Genomic DNA, 24,845 nt, shown 5'->3' with positions numbered 1-24,845 from the left:
AAAAAATTAAGTAAATTTCATCAATTAAATTAAACTTCATATTCATATTTCTTTAAAAAAAATAATGGACGAAGTGTGTTGATAAACTAATTTGGTCTTTCACATAGTAAAACACTCATTCAAATACTATGAATCTAATTTTTATTTAAAAATTAAAACTATTTGTTTGTTTTCTAAATTGTTTCAAACAAGTAACTAATGTTATTATTGCATTCATTTTTTTATTTTAATAGAAATAATGTGTTAACTTTTAACAATTAATATTTTTAAGAAAAATAGTATAAAGCGCCATTGAAATTCATATTGTACTAAATTTAGACTATTTTATTTTCAGTGAATTTAATTAGTTTTAATTCTTAATTTTAGTTATTTTTTGAAAAGCTTTTTATTTTGAGATTATTGTCTTATGTAAAGCATATTTGAAAATATAGATCTTGAAATTGGAAAATCTTGGTGGCTTTAGAAAGTTAAGAAAAATCTATATAAAACTACTTCTCACAAGTTGAAGTCACTTCAAACTTTGCCCGATTCAAAAATTGTGAATGAAATCATTGTCTCTATTCTTGGGTTGAAGCTCCCCTAAGGATTCCAAATTAGGAATAGTTTAGATTGTTAATTAAACTATTAGTGAATTTTTAATTGTTTTTTTATTTAGATCACAAATTTAAGTGTCTATAAATAATTTATTGATGACTTGAGTAATACTTTTATTCAATGTTATTAGAACCAGCTCAATGATCGACTAGATCAAGACATTGGGTTAACAGATCAATGATTAAACCGTGAGTCATTAACTAAACAACATAAACCTATACATTATTAAATATATATTTTTATAATATAAAAATTACTTTTTGTCATGCATGTATTGAGCTTAGTCAGATTAGTGGTTTATACTTTCACAAGTAATTTAGAGAATTTGGATTCTTCTCCATTTGGGTCTAAATTTTTGTTAATTTTTTTTCTGAATCATTTAATAAAACCTATAAACATGAGCATGAGATGCAGTGCAATCAAAGCTAGCATGAAATAGAGTTGCCAAATCAATGGGAGTAGGGAAGAAAAAAATTATTAATAAGTGTATGACCTAGCTTGGCCTGAGTCACCTATTTTCATCAAACTCACTCGAGTCAAACCAATTCTCACCAATTTGGAAGCATATTTGATCTAACAAGTGGATCAAATTGATTAGGTGTTTAGTTCCTTGGTCAACTAGTTTGAGCCAAATTTGATGACACTACTTTTATTCCTTATTTTTTTAGAATTGAGTGTAGCTTGTCTTGCTAGTTTATCTAAATTTTCTCTCTCTCATGAATTCTCTATCTCATACATTTTCTTTGTTCTAAATGAATTAAATATTATATATTGGTGAAGATAAAAAGACTAGATTCGTTTATCAATTCCAAAATTTTAAGAAATGTGGTTAGAATTCAAATTATAATTTTATTGTCCTTGTGATTTCTTCATCAATCCCTCTTCATTTTTCTAAATATGAATTTTGTAGTTCATGACTTCACTTTTCTATATCTGAATTTTGTAATTTGTGATTATGGTTGCATTTTTAGTTCTGAATGGGAATTAGATTATGATTGATTAATATGAGCTAATCCAGGTCAAGTAATTGATTAATTACCTATATCAATTGTTAATTGTTCCTGGATTTATGAAAATTAAAGATTGCAATTGTGACTTTTTGCTTGTGTAATTCCAATTTTGATTGTAGTTGGATTGATTTGTTTTCTATCCGTGTTGATATGTGATTAAATGAATCATTTCAAATTTATTTGATAATTGTGATAATTTAACAAGAACTGGATATTTTCTTGATTTGATTATCTTAATTGTTCATTGTTTCAATTGTTAATTTCATATATTTGAATTAAAATCTCCTTACTTTGAGCGATAATATTAAATCCAATTGTTTTGTATTTTTGCGAAGTATAACTTAAACTTGTCCTTACGCTACAAATTTAAGAGGAATCTTTTTTTTTTTTGTGTCTTCCACGTTTTATGGGCCTTAAATGAAACAATAAATTAGACTTCTTATGTATGAGTACTAAAATACTAATATATATTTGAAATATAATTAACATATAATTATAAATAAAAATAAAAAAAAAATTGTTCATTACCAAGAAATATTTTTCGTCGAACATAAAAACAATCTCCCTCAAAATTTTAATGAAAAAATATAAAGTTAGGCACATCAGTTAAGTGTTAAGTATATAAAGTAAAAATATAAAATTTTAATCTTTCAAGAATTTGATCCAAGTATCAAATCATAAAATTATAACCATTTGAATTGATGATTGGATAAAAGGGATATAATAAATTGAATGATCCAATATAAATATATATATATATATATATATATATATATATATATATATATATATATATATATATATATATATATATGTATGTATGTAGAGAGAGAGAGATAAATTACAAATAGTACTCAAAAGATAGAATGCTACAAATCACAGTGATGATAATTGAAGGATCTAGAATGATTAATAATGGTTAGGGTTAAAAATTTTCTCTATTTTCTCAAACAATTCAACTAAGCTCTCAATCCAAGTAATTACCAACCAATTAAAGATCAAGTTTCCCTTGACATTTAACTCCTTTACTCTCTAACTAACTTAGAAGAGGCATTCCGTACCCTTCTATATTTTAAAAAATAAAAAAAGAAATAATAGAATGTGGTTATTTAAAAAGTGAAAGAGGTTTAAAGAAGGAAATGTACATGAATGAGTTAGAGGTGATTATAACTTATAATTAAGAGTAGAATAATCTAAAAATTGGATACACAAAAACATGGAATTATTTTTATATATAAGTATAATAACCAAGAATCATGATTTCATATATGTTCTCAAATAAAATAAGCACTAAGCACGAGAATTCTTTGAGATTTCATAATTGTTTTGTTCTATTCTAGGATCTCAAAAGCTATGGTCAATTCCTTAATATTCAACTCAATAACAAATTTTCCAATTAAGAGATTTCAATTATGAGGTGGCTAGCCCAAGAATAACACTAAGAACACAACAATCCACTGATTTGAATGATAAGAACAAGAATTAAGATAACAAGTCAAATCACATGAGAATTGAATAGGATGATGCTTTTTGTGTTGCTGCATGTGCCTTCTTACAGTATCCAAATCTAGTCCTTTCTCCCTCCTATGATTGAAGATCCACAATGTCTGCTTTCCTTACTCTTAACAATAAGCAAGTCAACTACCTGGGTAAGAAGAAAGGGATTTCATAATAGAACTGGGGGGCTAGAGGAGACTTTGATTGAGAGGATTAAGTTTCTGATCCAAAAACCAGACCAGTCTGCCTCGGATGAGCAATCAACATGATTCGTCTGACCCAATTTAAGTGGTTGGATGCGAGTGCACTTCTTCAATCTAGGTAAGCGAAAGCAAGTAGTATATCGAGAAACGAAAGAATACATATTACAACCAAAAAATGAAGAATAAGATAAAATAAGAACAACCAATTCTTCAGCGATCGCTTTCCGCTTTCCCCAACCTACGAATTCAGTGATACATCTAAAAAAATATAAAAATAAAAAATAAAAAAGAGATAGAAGAGATGATAAATAAATGATATCCATTAGCAATTTGACGAGATTGGTCCTTGGTTTCTCAAATTTGACATGCACAAACCCTGAGTAGAGAAGAGAAAAAGTATTTTGCGTGTTACATAGTGTTTTATAGCTGTCAAAAAAGTCTACAACTTGGGAACAATTATTTATATCCAGGTGAACTGAGTACGTTTAAACGCACCGTTGGACGACATTTAAATGCACACAAATCAGTAGCTACATCATATCAGCATACTTGGGACGTTTAAAAGCACTGCTGAGCATTTAAATGTGCACTAACCAATGAGCTCATCTTCAATTTTAACATGAAGATAACATTTTTGAACTGAGTACGTTTAAATGCCCCCGTTGGCCATTTAAATGGCTTCCAAAACTTGTGTATTTGTGCTACATGCCAAGTAAAAGTCTCTTTATAATTCATCCTCAATTAGTCTTAGTCGCCCTACAATTAAAATTAAGAAGAAAAAAATGAGTTTTCAATAATTTTGACAAGGAAACTTTACTAACATATACAAATATAACATTCATAAATCATATGCTAATCATGACACACAAATTTGCAACACTTTAACATGATATACACACCAATTTACTCTCTAGTTTAACATAACAGTAGCCCAATATTACATATTTATCACACCCCCAAATTTACTCTTTTGCTAGCCCTCAAGCAAAATCACTTTTCAAGACCAAAATATACAGAGACAACATTAGCATCATACTATTAGAAGAAAAAAAATAGAATTAGACAGACATTTTTCGTATCAAATTCATCATTTCTGTTAGTGTTACTGAATACATTAGACACAGAACTAGAGATGGATTAAATATCCATCATGAAATAGTCCAGTTAGTCATCACTTGTTTAAAGGGGAAATCTGTCTCAGATTCAGACATTTTGACAGATTCTGTCTTACAGTTAAATGATACAAAAGACAAACAGAAATATTCTGTCTCAGAAAAGTGTCCATCTTCATATTTAAAACAAGGTTTATCCAACTTTGGTGTCTAATTAGAGACAGAATTTGTTTTCTATTTCTTCCGAGAGACAGAATATCAATTTTGTCTAAACTTAAAAAGAAAATTGGAGTTCCATCTCAAGTTTTAAAATTTTGTAAAAATAATTTGCTCTAATTATGTACCTTTCAAAGTGGACAGCATACACATACAATAAAGCCTTGACTCTTGAGAATAGGCAAGGAAACATTATAATCAGTTATGAAGGACAAAATGTGAATAAACAGTATTTATAAAAGTTGCACCAAATGAAGGAAAAAGACTGACAGCAGGATTTGTCAGAATTAATCGACAACCTACATGATATTAGCCCATTGTTAACTAATGGCAATATTGTTGTCATTGCATCCTATTCTCTCATTTAATTACCAAGACATGCTCATTTGAAAGAGATAATATTACCAATCATGATGGTTTTGTTTTCCATCCAGCTTTTGAGATGCGACGAAGCTCTTGAGTTTGACCCTTCACATCACTACAACTTGCGAAATAGCATCACGAAATATGGGTGTAAAACCTTGATTTTTTAAATCACGTTTAAAAATATAGAAGCAGTACCTTTGTATCAAATAAAGAAAAAGATAGAACACAGGAAGTAGCACCAAGATCAATGCTCCAGCAGCCAGGCGTAAGAAACTACTTTGATCCTGCAGAGGCAAAATATCAGGATTCACAGATAACAGCCTTATCGATAGGCACTCACTGTCATAAAAATTACAGTTGCAAAATACCTAAAAACATCTTAAGTTGTGGTATAATGAAATGAAATGACAAAAAGTAAATGCCTAATAACTTCAAAACCTTTCCATTAAAAAAGGAAAGGTACTGTGTCTGCAAGTTTTGACATTAGAAGATAATTTGAGCCAGCCAAAAAAGCAAGCATTTAATGTCAATAAGGCTTATTCTTCTTACTGAGGGACTTTGTGAATAGCACAAGATCAAAAACTTCACAACACCGATCATCTATAAGAGTAGAAGTATATATGTCCCTATACTACTAGAGTTAGCAATGACAGATTTCTAATAAAAGGCATATTGATAATTAATTACCCAAATGAGATAATCAGGCTTTACCTTGCCTCCTCTAGAGAATGGCTTGTGTTTCCCTGAGCAGGTGTGAGCATCACAAAATTGATGCAGAAACAATTCTAGCAGTATATCAGGAAATCAGGTACGAAATAAATCAACAAAGACCACAATATAATTAAATTAAGCAGGAAAAAAAAGTGACAAGAAACATCATAATGGAACAGTTAGGAGAAAACGGTAATAGAAAATATTAAGTATACCATGAAGGCGGCCTGCTGATGGACCCTCACTAATAGGAAAACAATTGTCAGCAAGACTCTGAACAATGAGTGCATATGGATTAGGTAGAATAGTTGACAGTACAATGAAAAGTGAGAGAAAAAGAACACAAATTGAAAGCAACCTCACATAGGTATCGGTTTCTTGCAGAAGCTGCCGGATTGCACTTGCTTCTAGAGGACTTGAAATTCATAGCAGCATCACAATGCAACGCTCCACATAAATCAGCCAAGCACTTACCATGACTCTGCATTTAATTAACCCAAGTAAATGGAAATAATATTTTCTGATTAATAGTAAAGCATCAAATAGAACTGCAAGTAAAATTGAAGTGAGACTCAAAAACCATGATAGGACATGACCATTCATTAGGAAGGTTTACAGGACACACAAGAAGAGAATCTCTAGGAACCATAATTAGATTCTGTGAACTGTATTCCTAAATAACTACTAAAACAGAAAGTAGTTATTTAGTAACTTTAGGACAGGGGTGGGCAAAGTAAATAAATAGGCTGGGATACTCAAAGGAACGGACATCTTTCAAAAAGAAGGAAACTAGGAGTAGGATGATCTACTCGAATTCTCTCAGCAATCTAAACATTTCTTTGTAAATCCAACCTCTATTCTAACCTTCAATCCATAGGAGAAGGTTAGAAATTAGAGAACTTAGCTAATACAAATTCTATTTTTCCACTTCTTCAGCACTAATTATTACATTTCGGTACCGGAGCTTCAATCTCAGAACTGAGGCACCTTTTGTTTGATGCATACTACAAAAATGGAATGAACACTTGAAGCCTTGGAGAAATCACTATGATCACAATGAGAAGGGGACCTGAAGATGCAAACCCAGGGGTTTGAGATGTTGGAAAGATTATGAAAACATTACTCCAATGTTCTAGGCATAAACAAAAGAGGAGGGTCAGACACACGATTCCAGGTAAAGTAGAAGAAGGAGAAACAACAAAGATATGGTCGAAGAAGATGGTAAGTGAAGTAGCAAAGATGCGAGTGAGATGTGGCATAAGATTGAGATTCCAGTATTCCATAGGCAAGATGTGTACAGTTGGACTCAAAAGTTGGCGAGGTATTTCCAAGTTAAGGGAGTGATGTGGGAAGATCATATGCAAGTGGTAATCTTGGCATTGGAAGATAATGCCTGCAATTGGTTCCACTGGTGGGAAAGGTGGAGTGGAACCCTAAACCTAGCTAGGTCACATTCAAGAATGTGTTCTTGAAAAGTTTCAACCTGTTATAGCTCAAAACCCATTTGCAGCTTTATTACAATTGAAGCAAGAAGGTTAAGTTACGGGTCTTATATGGAATTTTGAAAGTGAAAGATATGATGGTGGTTTGGACGAGGGCAATCTGAGTGGAGGTTTTCTTGAATCAGCTGGAAGAACTAGGGGCTAAAGTGAAATCATACGAGCTCGAATCCTTATCCACAATGATGAAGAAAGCATTATTGGTGGAAGAAAATTTAGCAACAGTGCATAAGACAAGGACATATTCGAGCAATAAATCGAACAATTTCTATAGGAATTTTGGGTCCACTAAATCCATTTCGGTGGAACAAAACATTAGAGGAAAGGAAAGTGAGGTTTCATGGGAAGCAATGGCATCAATAATTGGGCAGAAAGTAAGGGGGAGATTGGGGGATTCAAGAGGCTAACTGAAGCTGAACTGCAAGAAAAGAGAAGTGCTTTAGATGTGAGGAAATATTTGGGTTGGGCCAGGCCACAACCACCAATGTAAAAACAAATAGTTCTAGATTATGCTACTGCAGGAAGAAGACAAAGTTCAAGAGGAAAGACATGATAACTATGGTTCTCAAGAGGAAATAACCCAATAGCTTTCCATGCACAACATTGTGAGCTTAACAACAAGGAGATCTCTTAAGATCTGGGAGGAGTTCGAGAGTAGGACAATAGTGGTATTGATTGACAGTGGGGCTTCCCATAATTTCATATCTACACAATTAGTAGAGGAATTGAAGTTGAAGGTGTCAGGGATCCCTACATACACCATAGTGGTAGGAGAAGGGCATAGGATTAATTTCCAAGGGATATGTGAAAGACTAAAACTGAATCTACCTGACATGAAGGTTAAACATAACTTCCTTGTGTTTGGATTAGGTGGAGCATATTTTGTATTCAGGTTGGACCAGTTAGCTACTTTGGGAGATATCAAGGCTAACTTTGAAGAGCTCACTATTACATTCAAGAAAGGAGATGAGAAGACGTTAAGAGATGATCTTGCTTTTTGTAAGACAATTGCCTCCTCCAAAACTATGATTTGAATGTTGCAATGCGGGGAAGAAGGATATTTGGTGGGTTTTCATTCATTAGAACAATCCACTGAAGCCGACAAGGAGATACCAGCTAATTTAGAGCAGTTGGCGAAGGTGTTTCAAGATGCTTTTCAAACTCCAAAAGAGTTTCCCTTAACCATTAGAAGGCTTGATCATGCCATCCATTTGAGAAAAGGGTTTCAATTCCTAACAACAGGCCTTATAAATATCCACATTACCAGAAAACAAAGATTGAGGAGTTAATAAATGAGATTTTTTCAACATAGTATCAGTCCCTATGCCAACCCCATTATCTTGGTGAAAAAGAAAGATTTTAGCAGGAGATTTTGCATGGATTATCAAGATCTCAACAGTCAATAATATAACCATTCCAAACAAGTTTCCAATTCCAATCATAGAGGAGCTATTGGAGAAGCTTGGGGGAGAAACAAATTTCACCAAATTAGATTTGAAATCAGGGTATCATCAAATTTGAATGAGAGAAGATGTGGAGAAAACAACATTTAGAACATATGAAGGGCATTATGAGTTCCTAGTAATGCAATTCTGATTAACCAATGCAACATCCACTTTCCATGCCCTAATGAATGAGGTATTGAAGCCCTTTTTTAGAAAGTTTGTTTAGTATTTTTTGATGACATTTTGATCTATAGTCTGAACTTGAAGTGTCACATGGATTATGTTAAAGAAATGTTGGATGCTTTGCATGATCATTCTCTTACAGTAGACAAGAAGAAATGCAGTTTCAATCAAGAAAGCCTAGAATATCTAGGCCATATAATTTCAAGTCAAGAAGTGGCTGCTGACCCTAAGAAGGTAGAATCCATGTGGTTATGGCTGGTTCCCAAGGATGTGAAATGTTTGTAAGGAGTTTTGGATCTTGGGCTATTATAGGAGATTTTGTGCAAGTGTATGGTAAGGTGGTCAAGTTGCTCACCCAATTGCTCACAATAAGCAGGATTTCAAATGAAATGAAGAAGCTAAATAGCCTTTGATGCGTTAAAGAGGACCTTCATAGCACTGTCAATATTGGCTGTACCTGACTTTAATAAGCCATTTATAGTAGAAACTGATGCCTCGAGTCATGGCCTAGGAGTTGTTACTTCAAGAAAGCAGGCCCTTAGCCTATTGGAATAAAGCTCTTTCAGAAAGGAGTCAACAAAAGTCTGTGTAAGAAGGGAGCTGATGGCAGTGGTACAGACTGTTCAAAGGTGGAAGCATTATTTGCTAGGATGACACTTCACAGTTTAAGACTGATCAAAGAAGCTTAAGTTTCTCACAGAGCAAAATGGCTTGAGTGAGAAGCAATTTTAATAGGTATCCAAACTCATGGCCTATGATTTTGAGACAAAGTACAGACCTGGGAAGGAAAACGCAGCAACAGATGCACTATCCAGACAAGTTACCTTTGCTGCTATGACCGTTTTGAGACTTCAAGACTTAGATAACTGGATTCCAGTGGTGCAGCAAGATGAAGGGCTGGAACAACTTATCAAGGACCTAATTGCAGATTCCAACTCATATAAGGGCTATGAACTAAAGAGGGGAAGACTATATTATCAAGGCAAACTAGTATTACCCAAGAGTTCAGCTAAAATTCCATTATTATTAGCTGAGTTTCACAGTTCAGCCATGGGAGGGCACTCAGAGTATTTCATAACCTACAAAAGGTCGGCTGCAGTTGTTTATTGGGAGGGTATGAAGACGGATATTAAATACTTTGTGGAACCTGTGACATCTGCCAATGAAACAAGTATGAAGCTTTATCTCCCTTGTGGCTACTACAACCTGTGCAGATTCCCACAAAGGTTTGGACTGAAATCTCTATGTATTTCATTGCTGGATTACCTAAAACAAAAAACAAGGATACTGTACTGGTCATCATTGACAGATTAACAAAGTTTTCCCATTTTTTCTCTATTGGCCACCCATTTATGGCACATGAGGTAACAGCAGTATTCATGACAGGAGTTGTGAAACTCCATGGCTTCTCGAGCATTAGTATATCTTGGATATTAACCTTGTCAGGTATTAAAAAATAACAAAAAAAGTTTCAAGTTAACAGGAATAAGTCATTAATGATAACAAAAAAGATGCACTAAATTAAAGTTTCGGATTAGAGAACCACATATTGTCATAACAGAGAAAAATAACAATAACTAACAAGCATGTCGCAATTTGACATATAACAGTATTAACTGTAAATTGATTCAATAAGAGCATTCTAGCCAAAAATAGAAGAAAAAGGGATACTTAAGAGAAGAGAATCTTTTGGTTTGAGTGTCTTAATCACAAGCATGTATAAGCTCTATATGTATAAAAGGGTGAGAGATGACTCAGGCAATTAAGAATTTCAAACTCATCTGGTAACTGATAAAATTAAACGATTAAAGCTTGCACTACACATTATGTATCCTGCAAAGAAAAGGAATGAGAATTGACATACTAGATTCAGAAGATTGTAGTGCCTGTTATCAAAATGCTGATCGAGAAATTTTTCTGCCCGAAAGCTTTTCTTACAATATCCACACCGCCATTCATGTCTATCTATGAAAAGTTTATGCTCTTCCTGATCACCGAATATATCATTTTCAGGGTGAAGTTGGCACTTACTCGAAAGCTTGTATTTTTCTCTTTCCACAAATGGTGTCAAATACTACAAATAAAACACGTATAAGAAACATATTTGTTGAGAGAAAAAAGAGAAGCATGTGCAGAAAATTTGTGTCAACTACACTTAGGATTTGATATTTATTATACATTTTTCCTAATTACTATATTTACCTAATACATTGAAACTTGCGTGTTTCCAATTTCTTGATAATACACGTCTTTAACAATATTCATGGATCTTTTTCAAAATTTAGACCACTTAATACTGCAATGTCGCAAATTCATAATGATAGCCAAAGGAATTCCCATACCTCCTCTATCACTTTCCGAGCTGCCCTACTTCTCTCCCTGGAGCAACGCACTTCTTGAGCATGTTCTTGTTCTTGTTTAACATTTCTAGAATAAAAAACACAACTAAGTCATACATGAGACTGAATATCGATAGACAATCTAAGGTATTAAAAAAAAAAAAAAAAAAAAAAGACTACAGGAAAGCAAAACCGTTAAGTTCAATGCATGTCATAAGCTAGTAATGAAACTAATGTGCCTTTTAAGGGAATAAAAGCTAGTATCAAAACCAAACCATCTAGATATTTGGTCGGAGAATTATTTAGCAAGGTATAATCGTGAATCCAATCCAATACCTTCCACCAGAAGATTCCACATGGACCTAAATCAAAAGATAGAAGAAAACGAGCATTAGCATCGCAAATCATGGCGACAGAATTCAAGCTGAAAATGAAATGTAAGCTTAACATAAAGATTATAATTAATTCAACCAAAACTTATAATCTAGCCTGAACTTGAACCCTAAAAAAACTAAGTATTCCAATTCCACATCCTAAACTCGAAATCTTCGTTGCTAAGCCATTTGTTTAAATGCAAATTCGGTCACCAACAAAAACGAGACCTCGATTCTCAAAGATTAAGAATCCAAAGACAATCTCATGCGCATCTCCAATAAAAATAATGCGTGTAAGAAATTATACACCATATAAATTTTTTTGTTTATTCAAAGTCCAGTGCTTAGGCATGCGCCATTACCTGGCTTGCGTATAAGAAAGGTGACGAAGAAACGTGTTGAAAAGAAAGTATCAGGATGACGAAGATTGAAACAATACTTGTGACCTTCTTCATCCGTTACTCTCTGTTCGAACTTGAGCTCCTTTTTGTGCCAAAGATAACAAAAACGCATAAGAAATTCTAAAACGCTTGGACTCGAAAGAAAGCATGATGTAACTTACTCTTTTAATAATGCATTTTCGAAAAGTAAGTTTTGTTATAATTATTCACTTTTCGCAGATTTATTTTACTTTAGTATCAAATTTTAATAACTTAATTATTAATTTAAATATTTTTAATGTATAAATAAAATGTTTATAAATTTTTAAAATTTTAAAAATTATTTAATACTTTATTTTATTAATTTAAATTGACAAATAATTATAAAGATATATTATACATTAATTTAAATGAATAAAATAAAGTTTTTTTTTATAAATTAAATTTTTTAAAAATTTATAAATTTAATCTATATATTAAAAAAATTTAATTTAATGATTATTATTACTTTAAGTTCCCTTCAAAAAAAATTATTACTTTAAGTTAAGTATCAGTTTTAATATTCCAACCATAAAAATTTAATATAAGAGAAACTTCCATAAAAATTTTACAGTTTTATAAAAATAGACTAAAACATTAATATCAACGACTAAAAACTATAAAACAATATTTGATAGAATCAAAAGTATTATATATATATATATATATATATAAACTATAATCTTAAAATAAACATATTATTGGACAAAAATATAATTAAACTAAAACAATTATTACAAATTACAAAATCTTAAGTTAGACTTGTTAAATAAAAAAGTAAGATATTTGTATTTTTGAATAAATTTTAATTAATATTTTTTTTATGATCGCAAGATGATTATATTTTTTCATTAATTATAATAGTATTGATACAATCTAGTGTATAACTAAAAATATGTGGTTTAACATGAAATTTACATATTTTTATTAAGCATGAGTAACTTGATTAGTTATTTATACATAAAGTTCATTGAATAATTACGAATCAAACTAAATTTTCTTTTACATACAGTTAAGATAAAGCTTAAACAAATATTTATATAAAAGCTATAATGTATATCAACAAAAATTTGTTTGTAATCAAGTTCAAAAATAATATCGTGAAGATTCATACTAATAACTCAAGTGATTGTTATCATTAAGAATGAAGTTTTAACTTAACGAATAAGAAGTTACCTATATAATAAGATGTTATTGCTGAAACAAATTTTCTTTTCTTTATATAAAAATATATATATATATATATAAATATCTTAGTATCTTACTAACTATGATGCTTACCTTAATAATATAATTTAATAAAAAAAATCTGCAATAAGTGTAGCTTATATAATTTTATTTAGTTTTACATTATCGCATCATATTTAAGCTACTCATGAACAACTTATTATACTTTAACAACAATGGTAAAACTATAAGTGTCTCCTTATATACTCGCATTTTTATTTTGGTTGATGGGCCCAAGCGTGAAACAATGGTTTTATATTCTAAACAATCTTATCTTATATAAGATATGGTGTTTAAAATAAGCAACCCACAATGCATGCCACATAGACTCATTTCAACATAAAAACAACTTAAGATACAATTATGTAAGCTTAAGATATCCCATTGCGAATGCTTTAGAAAATAACATCTTCTTAAGTCTGTATATTTTTATTTTAGTATAATATGTTAAATTATAATGCCTTTATTTATTTAAAAAAAGATTTAATTATTTTTTAGTTCATATAGTTCCATGAATTTTATTTTGTACTTCCAATAGTTACGAACATTTTCAATTTAATCACTATACTTATTATTTTTATTTCATTTTAATTCTTATAATTTCAAAAGTTTGACATTTTAGTCCTATAATAATAAACAATGGAATAAAAAGAAACAAAAGTGATATTTATAAAAAGATAAAGAAAGTATTTTTAAAGTTAAATTATTCTTTTGGCCACTTATCTTATTTTTTTAGATTTACTTTTTGTCTTTTCTTTTAAAATGTTCATTTTATTAATTTATCTCCTAAATTTAGATATATTTAATCCTTTTGAATTAATGATTATTTTTAATTTTGAGAGATGATTTTAAATATTTTAATAATTGATTCAAAATTTAAAATTTATCTTATTAAATTTATCTATGTAAAACTTTTAAACACAGCTGAAGTTTAAACAAAAAAATATTATAAACATAATAAAAATTACATATAAATAAGTCTAAAAAGTAACAAAAATAATTATAAAAATTTAATTTCATATTATTTTCTAATTATTGGTGGAATATATTTTTCAGATAATTTTTAATATATATATATATAACTCTTTTAAATTCAAATGGTAATTAAATTTCATATAGGTGAATTTAATAAAAACAAGTTTTAAGTTTTAAATCTATCAACAAAAGATTTAAAATTATCTCTAAAAATTAAAATAATCATTTCAAAACAATTAAATAAATCCAAATTTAAGAGATAAACTAACAAAATAAACATTTTAAAAGATGAATAACTAAAATAGATTTAAAAATTAAGATAATGGATAAAAAGTATAAATTAACCTATTTTTAACTATAAGAATTAACGGCTAAAATTTATAAAATTACAAAAAACAAATAGATAATTAAATATTTAAAAATTACTCACATTTTTTTTCTAAAAGATATATTTCAATATATTCAAGTCTATCAATAGTTTAAATAATAACTGAACCACTAAATACTTAGATCAAGTACAAAATTATTCTTTGTCGATGATCTCATATTCAAGATATACAATTAAATTAAATATCTGATATAAGACAAATTAAAACTATGAATGGACCTTTAAAGTTCTAATTTGTTGCTGTCAAAAATAGAAACTTTGTTGATGACAGAACCATTAACAAAATCAAAACCAAAAGTCAAGACAAGTTTTTTGTGGGAATGGAGTTTACATTATTAGACAAGCACAAGTCCTTGATTCTTAACCTTGTGTCAATATGGTTAGTAACAAGGAAAAAAAAATGATCCTTCTGATCTTTAAATCTGATCTTGTATAAGGTAACTTATCTTAATCTAAACTTTTCTATTAAAAAAATGGATATTTTCCCAACACAGCCACAATCGGAAAGCTCAGAAGAGTGAGAGTGCTAGCAGAATAAAATGATGCATAAGAGAATAAAAGGAACTACAACAGAAAGAATAAACCAAAATAAACAAAGTTCATCACTAACCCCAATAGATACAACAGCCTACAAAATTGAAAAAGTAAAACCCCTGAAAGTCGAGTCTAGACATGAGAGAAATTTACAAGCAAATTAGATAGACTTAACAAGATAACCAAAGCCAAAGGTGACATATCAATAACAATGAAGCTAAGGAAAGCCTAGAGGTAAGTCCAGGTGCGGCTGCAGCGGGTTTCGGGGACGCGTGACCGGCAACTGCAGGCGGTACAGCACGAGCATTGGGGATACTCTGCTGCTGATTGGCTGGTAAAGGGTTTGGTGATCCACCAATGGAAGGTGATGTCAGACTTGCTGTGTCTTGACCTGCAGATTGAGTGATTAGCATAAACCACAAATTCATAGACTAGAGAGCAAAAGACAAGGCTGTAGATTGAGTACAATATATAATGGTGTGATCAGATATATTTCTCCATAAGTTAATTTGTAGAAGCTCTCATATAATTTTTCTAAAAAAACTGCTAATAAACTTGTGATTAGCTAATTTTAACTTATGGAAAACTTATTTCATTTTACTTTTGTATTTTTTTCCTTCCGGAAGTGCTAAAAACTTTATTCACTCGAGCCCACAGTGAAGAACTAGATTTTGGAGGAATAGACGTTAAAAAAAAAAAATTTGAGAATGATATTTTAAAAGCAAAATGAGAGTTTTTATAAGAACTGTTTGAACAAACTTCTCTAGTCCATCATAAATACATCACTTTTAGGAAAAGAAAATTAGAAGGTAAAATGAATTATGCTTCTCCCATGAATTAAAATCAACTAATGCACTTCAACTTTTACAGAAACTCTCTTATCTACTTTCTACAAAAATTGTGATTATAAGTTGTTTTTATCTTATAAAAGAAGCTCAATTCCTTTTTTTTTTCCCGATAAGTATTTTGGAGATGTTTATCCAATAGAGCTCAAGTCTCTTGCAGTCTTACACATGATTGTAGAGTTCACAATGTGTATCGATTACTTGTTTAGTTTATACCCTAAGCATAATTTTCAATAAATTTATCAGATCTATCAATTTTTTTCCATTTTTTTGCAAGTGCCACACTTTTCTCTATGGAAAAACAAGTTACCAATAAAAAAGAATCCAAACTACAAAAACAAATCTTTTTTCACAAAGATTTGGGAAAAGTACAATATATAAAAAGCTCTAAGTGAAGGAAATACTCACAATTCCATCTAGACCATCCAAACAGTAGATTCTCCCTATCAAAGACCATGCGATAACCCATCAGGAAGTTCTCTGAAACAAAAGTGTAGGCAACAATCATTGTCAGCCAGCACAAGGGTGCATGATCATGTGCATACAAGTGTCACGTATGAGCATTTACATGCATCCACTCTCAAACTTATTTGAGCTACCAGATGACAAAAAAGAAAAATAAATATGTTAAAAAAAAAAAAAAGACAAGTCTTGTTGAGATACAAATAAATATGATCTGGTTTCCCATATGGCAGGCAGCGGTATACTCACGTCCAATGGTAGCATAGTCATCATCATCAACCCGCATTACAGCCAAACAAAAGAAGTCTGGGTAATCCTGAACCATAAGTTCATGTAACATTGAAATTATAACCAAGTTAGGAAATTATTTTGGGAAGACAAGAGAAGAGGTTCTGCAAGGAAAGCAGAGGAAATCATAGAGAAACGCAGAATGTTGAGGACAGACCTCAAAAAGTTTATATCCTAGAAGTATTGTAGAAAACAACCAATTTCAGGTGAGATATATGTATATAAAATGTGCTTTGTTAGCCATCATTGAGTCATACAAGAGGTTAACAAAAAATGTTCAGAATCCACTTCAATTTCTATGCAACATATGCTGGAAGTCACTTCCTGATAACAGAACATACTGGTTACATCAAAGATTAACACTTTGATCAATGTTTACATAATATCAGATCTTCCAAAAGCTCAATTTCAAACCCATCCACCACTTCGTCTATGTCTTTACACTCTCCATTATTATTTGCTCTGAAATTCAGTAGAATAGATTTTCTTTCATCATGAAATTTTTAAGCAGCTTAGGAATCTTTGCAAGGTGGTTTTGCTTTGGGGTTGGAAGTTCTTGATATTCAGAGAAAGCAAGAATCTTTTTTCAAAACAAAAAATCATTTTTTTTCGGCCATAAAGATTCATCTTCTGTCAAATGAAGTCTCTAGACGCCAAAGTAGTACTCATCAAATGACAAAAGATCAACTATCACTGACCTAGATACAAATGGAGGGTTAACTTGTTACATTGTTTTTTTTATCAATATCTAAAGATTAACTTGAGTCTCAAACAAATACACTTATACACACAAACCAAAAGAAAAGGGGAGGAGGGGGGATTGGAAGTTTAGAATGCCTGACTTACAGAACCAGTAAACAATAACATGGGATTTTGAATTAAAAAAGTTTGATTCCTAGAGAAAGCAAGTTTCAACGGGGGAAAGTTGATCAACTCCTGTGAACTGTCACATGAAAAACAGCCATGAGTTACAATGAAACGTAAGAAGCTTATACGCTTAAATGCCTAATTATTTAGTACCTAACCTTGCACTATAGCAGTACTCCCACGAGGGTTGTTGGTAAATAATCCTGGTTGAATTGACTTGTCTGTCAAACTGTATTCAGTGAAGTTTTCTTTTAGCCCAGTCTATGCATGGCCCCATACACCACTAGATTTATGGTAAAAAGAATTACCTCAGTTACAACTTTTTGATAAACTTTATTGGGAAGATATGTGAAACCAGATCCACTGTCAATAACAGCTTTAAATTTGGTTTCCTTGAGACATAAGCTCCCAACACAAAAGCTCTCTACTCCAACTATATAGGTTATACTGCAGCAACTCAAACAATTAACATGAACCACAAAGCAATAAGGTTAGTAACGTGTATAGAAATGGCATCTAAATTAAGCAGCAGGTCAAGACCATTATATACAATACATACAATTCCCCCTCTTCAGGCAAGAATGATGTAGAATGTTGGGTGACATGACCTTGGTCGCCAAAGATAATTCTCCCAGATTCATTCTCATCGAAACAAATTGAAAAGGAATTCTGAATAAGCCCTGCCTTTGCCAGCAAACTTGGGACTGAAATGTTCCCAGTTCCTAGCCCTAGAAGACCATCAGGAGCAGCTCCCTGTAAATAGTCACCAGTTTGTTTGCTTCCACAACTGCATTCATAAAATCAATTATCATTGGCACTGATGCAAATCAAACTTGCAGCTTATAATCTTGCACAACACATCAAACCTCAAAGAACATAACAGTATCGTAATTTTTTACAGTAATAAACATACCCTAAAATGATAGAGGCTTGCACAGATTTTTGTATTGAATGTCTGCCATCAGACGCCAAATGTAATTTGTCTTCAAAAAGATATCCAGAACTTGAGGTATTATCTGAGTAGTACTTAACAAAGTAAGGGCAGGGATCCTTAGAACTTGTGCAATGGGAACTTTGATTACACAACTGATGACCACAAGGTAGGTGCCTGCTGGTGCTGGACAATGATGGTCTATATTGATTCAAATCCCTGTCCTGCATCAGAGATGCCCCCATATAGAAGGGAGCATCTGCCAATCAATCATTGAAATTAACTGCTAAATTTCTTACCACTCTTGGGAGAACTGTTGTAGAAGTCCAAATAAGAACATTCAAATTCAAAGTATAATATTTACTCCTAGGAAATTTGAGCATACACTTTTAAGGGAGAATGTCATTAACAGATAGCTAAGAAGACATGACACAGATATTCATGCTATGACAGTGATCCTACAATGTTTCAACTGTCATTAAAATTTTGAGAGTTGCAACATACAAAAAAAATGTCCTAGTTTTGAAATGTTCTTGACTAACAATTTCTATAGGATGGGCTTCTTCTCTTATCCCCTAGCATATTCTTAACCCTCAACCCTCTCCACCTCACCTGTGTCCATATGGCTATAAATGGGCTGTTTTACAGCAGAACCCCACATGCTTACAAGACAAAACTTACCATCGTGACAAAATAAATGTTCCATTCATCATGAAAAACAAAATGACAAAACTTTAAGCCAAATGGAATAGGTACAAAGTTCATCATAGCAATGAAATAATACGAAATGATTGAGATAAAAAAGTGTTGAAACAAATAAAGGCAAATGGAACTCGTATCTTGGACCTACCATCACATTGTTGTAGTTATCAGCAGACAAGGAAGCACATTCAATGCAGTCACAGGGAACCCAAAACAAGTCACTTCCAGCATCCAATGCAACAAGAAATGAAACATTTGGAGTCCCTATATCAATCCATGCGTAATGCAACCTGAAATTCAACAATGAACAAGTTCATAAAAATCATCGCTAACCTTTTCAGCATCCACTCCAACTCCCTTTTATCTCCCATCTCTACTCATTTAACCAATGTGAAACACAAGTATCCACTTTGTTGTTCAGCAGAAAATCCACATGACTTCAAACCATTTCAAATTTCACCATCAGGCGCACCCCACGATAACAACTCAATAGTCCTAGTAAAGTTCCGTGGATTTCAACCAAAGTCTCACTTAATAAAGTATTCTAAAACCAATAATATGAAACTTGTTAAGGCCACATTTGGAAGAGCTTGTGTACAGTTTATTTGGACTTATCATATTACACTATTAGACAAGCACCAATGTAAATGTTAGAAAGAGTTTATAAAAATAGCTCATGAAATGTTAATAAACTGTTTTCAACTTATTTCAATAAGCTCTCCAGGATAACTTGAGAAAACAACTTATAGCTTATATAGTCACAGTTTAACCTCATTTCCTCTTCGACTATGGGCCTGTTTAGATAATTTTTTCCAAAAACACCTCTAAGAATAAATAAAAAAAAGATAGGAAAGAAAATCAAAATAAGCTTCTTTATACGCTAAAACTAACTCATGCGCATGTTCAAAGTAAGATTTTGGATGAAGAAGTTTATTTCATTTTTCCTTTTTTGTTTTTTTAGTAGTGCTTTTGAAAAATTTACCCAACAAGGCCTATAAAAACAACTTATACATAAGTGCTTGTATTACAAGTACTTATTTATCCCAACCGAACCTGATTCATAGTTGACCGAACACTATTTACCTATACAGGATCATACAACAAAAAATAACACAGCATGGACTATGGAACAAAAGCTTGAAACTTTATTTTCCAGAGAACTTCCCCAAAGGCCAAACTCACTCACCAAGAAAGCTCATTGCCGTAGAAGTAGGTCTGGCTTCCTCCAGAAAGGTAGAGAGACTCATACTGTGAGCCAAGCCTCATCCTCTGCCGCGTCTCGTCACTTCTAAGAAGCAACCTGAAATACTCAGAGCTGTTCCTCTTAGGCCACGGTTGAAGCACAGAACCGTTGCCCCTCGAAGCCAAATGAGCCTTAGCCTCCTCAGAGAACCGGTGAACGAGCCTAGAAGAAAATGTGACCCCCGCAGCACCCTCCGAGGCAAGACCCTTGGCCAGCAAGAGCCAAAGAACAAGACCAATCGCCATGAGAAGGAAGAAAAAAAAAAAAAAGAGCTAAACCCAAAGAACCCAACAGAGTCAAAAACTCAAGTTTGGTTACACAAACAAAAGCCCCAATGGGTGTGCGAAAAAAAAAAAAAAAAAAAAGTTAAATTTGAGCAGAACGGGGTCTGATCGCGGAATTAGGAGGTGGGGTGGTGCAAAGTTTAAAGCTTTATTTCTTTTTTGTTGAGGGAAGAGAGAGGGTGTGGGGTGCGCAGTGTGCACCTTTGTGGGTTCCAATAATGTTTTCCCGTGAACGTGGCGAAGGGATAGAGGGGGGAGGCATGTGTCTAATCTATTGTATGTACTCTGTTGTTGCATAGAGTTTGTTTATTATTATGCCTATGTTCATGATTAATATTATTATAAATTTATAACGTTGTGGTCCATAAAGTGAAAGAGAGAAAATCCAAGGAAGGAAAAGGCACTGTGCTGTGGCTGGTTGCAAGACAAATGGCCAGAGGTTCCTTTGAGATCATTCCAGAGTACATATGGCTAGTATACTTTATTCTTTAATCTTTCAATTACCAAGATAAAGTTCATGTACGTAATGTTCTTAATATAAATAAAAAAAATCGACTGAAAATTTTATTTGATGGCATAAGTTATTATTTCATATTTTATTTTACCAATTCACACAAATGATAATCAACATACGGACAAAAGACACGGCAATCTTAATATGCTGACAACAAAATTCACTACCATACGGACAAAAGATACCCGACAGGGACGGGGACGAGGATAAAAATCACATACCCGACGGGTACGGGTACGGGAATGGGGATGAGTTTAACTTGCGGGGACAGGGAGGGGTATCATGAAACCCGTATCCGACCCGCCCCGTTGTCATTCCTGGTGATAGTGGTGATGGTGATGCAGAAGAAAATTGGTAAATAGATGAATTCAATATTTCATTAAAATAGAAACGTGAAGACTAATGTAGGACAAGAGGGAGAGAGGATAAATATATTACAGGTGGGTGATAAAGACTATTTTCTAAATAAGGTAGCAAATGATACTACATTATTTGAAATAAAACAATTCTAATTATAATTGATTTGTTGCACCAAGTTTCCTTAATAGTAACGGATTTGTTTTGATTTGTAGCAATTTGTTTCCATAACTAAAATAATCTTAACTATAGTTGATTTGTTGCATCATATTTTCTTAATAGTGGCTTATTTGTTTTGATCTGTAGCAATTTGTTTCCCTAATAATAGCTTATCTTGTTTGCTCATTATCTGTCAATTTAATCCCATAAATCATGTCTTACTTGATATTGTTAATAGATGCTAGTGATGCTGACATGACAGGTCATATGTCAAATGTAATAAAAGTCTATTTAAAAAAAAAAAACTACAACCATAATTACAAATCATTTTTCCTTGGTTTTGAAAATGAATGGATAAGTTTTTTAAAATTTAGTTAAAACATTTCAGGTTCATTTTCTCAAATATATTTTGTTTTGAAAATTGTATTTGAAAACCCAAAACTAACAACCACCTCACGTAAGTCATAAGTAAATAGTTATATGGTTTAGATGCAAAGATTCTTAATGTGACCTTTGTAATGATCTAGTAGATCACTACACTTTAGAATAGAGCATCTAAGTAGTAGAAGACATAAATCTAATTACATAAGATTAACATGCAACAATTTTTAGATATAAATACAACAAAATATATGTATACAAATAAACTATTTAAAACTAATAAAATTCTAAGTTGTTGGTCAAGCAACTATTAAACAAATGTTGCCTTAGACAAACCCAACCAAAACACCAACATCTCCATCATGGCACCACAACCTACTAGTCCTCCTACCTAATCATGCCTTGTTCCATAATAAAATGACTATTGTAATCCAACAACAAGGAAAGCAAAGGTAAGCTCCTAAACAACAAAACAACAAATAGTATAAAAGTAATATACTAACAATATTAACAACTTCATTAATACAACACAATAACGACCTAAGTTTTAGTTTAGCAACACAAATCAATACAACTTTACAACTTAACAACTTTTCAACATAATTATGCATTCCATCATCATATCAACTTAGCAAATAATAACACAATTTGTCAATACAACATATGAACAACATAACATATGAAAAACATAGCTTATCAACACGACATATGTGTTAACACGCATTTCAACTAAAAGATATCTTACAAAGGTGAGTAATTTAAGTGACTTAACCATACCGAACCAACTTAATAGTACAATCTTTTTTACTTGCTATATTAACAACAATTTTGGATATCAATCCACAATACAACATAATTTTTTAGATTTTGACACTTAAATTAAGAAAGTCCAATATCCTTGTCAATAACAAAACAACTTGGGTGTAGGTCTAGTACGACATTACTATGCATCAACTAAGCATATATGTATAAAATTAATTCGCCGACTACCCTCCATTATGGATTTTACCTTTTGACTTCTTACTTTGCTCAAATTTGATTACTTCTAAACTAATGTAGCTAAATCTAACCCCGATACGATATCAACTAAGGACTTAGAAAAGACTCAACACTCCACTTCAAGAAAGAACAATACTCAAAAAGGGTTTTTCAACATTTAGACTCTTAAAGCATTACAAAAAATATCGACACAATGGAATATTTCAACCTTTTAAAACAACATTTATCCTCTAGTCCTAAGTTCACTACATAGTTCAACATCATGCATTATGCATTCCCAACACAACTCTACATAACAACTTGCTTTATGCATTCACAAGATGCCGACAACATACTTCACATGTTTATCACAACTCAACATTTTACAACTTCACACAATAAGCTATTTTCAATATTAAAGCAACTTAATTCTTCATCATACATCATTATAGACCAAAATATAAACAACAAACACAATAAGATTTGACTTATAAGATTACCCATTTCAAAAGAAAATAGGTGATTCAAGCCATGCAAAGAGTACTCTAAGCAAGTAAAATTCGCTCCAAGCGCCCATTCAACTCGCTCTAAGTGACCTCAAATAGAGAGCATCTTTGAGAGATGTAATTAGCTCGCTTAAGTGAGTATGTTCTCATTTGAGCGATGAAAATTTGCTCAAAGGGACCCATAAGCTCTCTAAACAAGCCAAGCCAAAAAAACATATATGAAATGGTCGCTCCAACTTTCTTAAGCAAGTAAGTCCTCATTTTGAGTGAGCACATCCAGGAAAAGAACACAACATTAAAATAAAATTCATCAACTCAAACAATCCAACCATTCCAATCATCAATCAACACCAATTGCAACTAAGTGTCTCCCTAACAAATCGAATTCAAAAATGTTTCCTCAATACCTATACTTCACAAAAAAGAAAGAAAAACATGTTTTGCATCATAAAAGGACACACATGGTTTTACCTATTTGGTACTTAAAAGGTGATAAGTAGCTTATTTGATCAAATAAGAAATGACAATTTGATGAAAGCATTTAATGCAAGCATTTATCACACCAACAATCATTTCTCTCCTAAAGAAGCAAAAATGAAGACAAACAAAGCAAGCCATGAGAGATAAGCTCAAAGATTTGCAATGGTCATCTTCTTTGAAACACCTATATATGGAAGCTCAGGGATTCAGATAGATGATGATAATTAAGACATAAAGATAGAGAACGCACATACAAGGAAATATTATTTCATCAATCTTTTTGTAAACAACTTTGTACTTCATTATTGTATCCCATCTTGAAAGGAAGATAAACCAACTTTGTAAACCTTTATAACTTTGAGTATTTGGGTTTGAACCTAGAGAGACTTGTCTATAAAATAGTACTTGGTGTTTGAAGTAGGAAGAGACTTTGTGTAAAAAAAATACTTGGATAGTTGTTTGAAGATAGAAGTCAAAAAAACACCTAAGATTGAGTCAAAAGTGACTTGATAATTTTTTTTTGTATCTTTAATAAGATAGTGAAACTTGAGTTTGTTGAATCAATAATTGGATGTAGTCTTAATGGTTAATATTAACCAATATAAAAGCACTTTGTATTCATTTTGTTTACCTCTTTGTTTGCATTCCTTACTATAACTTTATTACTTCACTATCTTGCAAAAAGTGTAAGTTTTTAAATGACATTATGCAACTCCCCTTCTAATGTCTCTCTTTTCTCTACATCCTTATAATGTT

At 31.9% G+C, this 24,845-nt stretch overlaps 2 protein-coding genes across 4 annotated transcripts; both read right to left on the bottom strand.

Annotated features, from left to right (window-relative positions):
* Nucleotides 1–3,606: 3,606 nt before the first annotated feature.
* LOC109814494 (uncharacterized) lies at nt 3,607–12,101 on the bottom strand. 3 transcript variants are annotated; one of them, XM_020378947.3, is made up of 10 exons: nt 11,912–12,101; nt 11,512–11,537; nt 11,179–11,263; nt 10,701–10,910; nt 6,068–6,190; nt 5,925–5,982; nt 5,710–5,783; nt 5,194–5,282; nt 5,038–5,116; nt 3,607–4,060 (listed from the first exon to the last, which is right to left on the bottom strand). In XM_020378947.3, exons 1-9 carry the CDS (start codon nt 12,002–12,004, stop codon nt 5,041–5,043), a joined length of 834 nt encoding a protein of 277 aa, XP_020234536.1. In that variant the 5' UTR covers nt 12,005–12,101; the 3' UTR covers nt 3,607–4,060; nt 5,038–5,040. The 3 variants fall into 3 exon arrangements, 2 of the variants coding, with proteins under 2 accessions (XP_020234536.1, XP_020234543.1); XM_020378954.3 differs by having other exon boundaries at nt 5,038–5,110; nt 11,912–12,100; XR_002241077.3 differs by having other exon boundaries at nt 5,038–5,282.
* A 3,036-nt stretch (nt 12,102–15,137) lies between these two features.
* LOC109791938 (aspartic proteinase-like protein 1) lies at nt 15,138–21,003 on the bottom strand. The gene is made up of 10 exons (XM_020351308.3): nt 20,374–21,003; nt 19,336–19,477; nt 18,468–18,709; nt 18,114–18,341; nt 17,863–18,001; nt 17,713–17,783; nt 17,534–17,630; nt 16,649–16,715; nt 16,346–16,417; nt 15,138–15,483 (listed from the first exon to the last, which is right to left on the bottom strand). The coding sequence occupies exons 1-10, from the start codon at nt 20,673–20,675 to the stop codon at nt 15,263–15,265; spliced, it is 1,581 nt and encodes a 526-aa protein (XP_020206897.1). The 5' UTR covers nt 20,676–21,003; the 3' UTR covers nt 15,138–15,262.
* Nucleotides 21,004–24,845: the final 3,842 nt, after the last annotated feature.

This window comes from Cajanus cajan, chromosome 9 (genome assembly GCF_000230855.2).
Source record: "Cajanus cajan strain Asha chromosome 9, NIPB_CcT2T_4, whole genome shotgun sequence".
NCBI classification, from domain to species: Eukaryota; Viridiplantae; Streptophyta; class Magnoliopsida; order Fabales; family Fabaceae; genus Cajanus; species Cajanus cajan.
The sequence above is the reverse complement of the archived record's forward strand: the minus strand, read 5'-3'. Positions and strand labels throughout refer to the sequence as shown.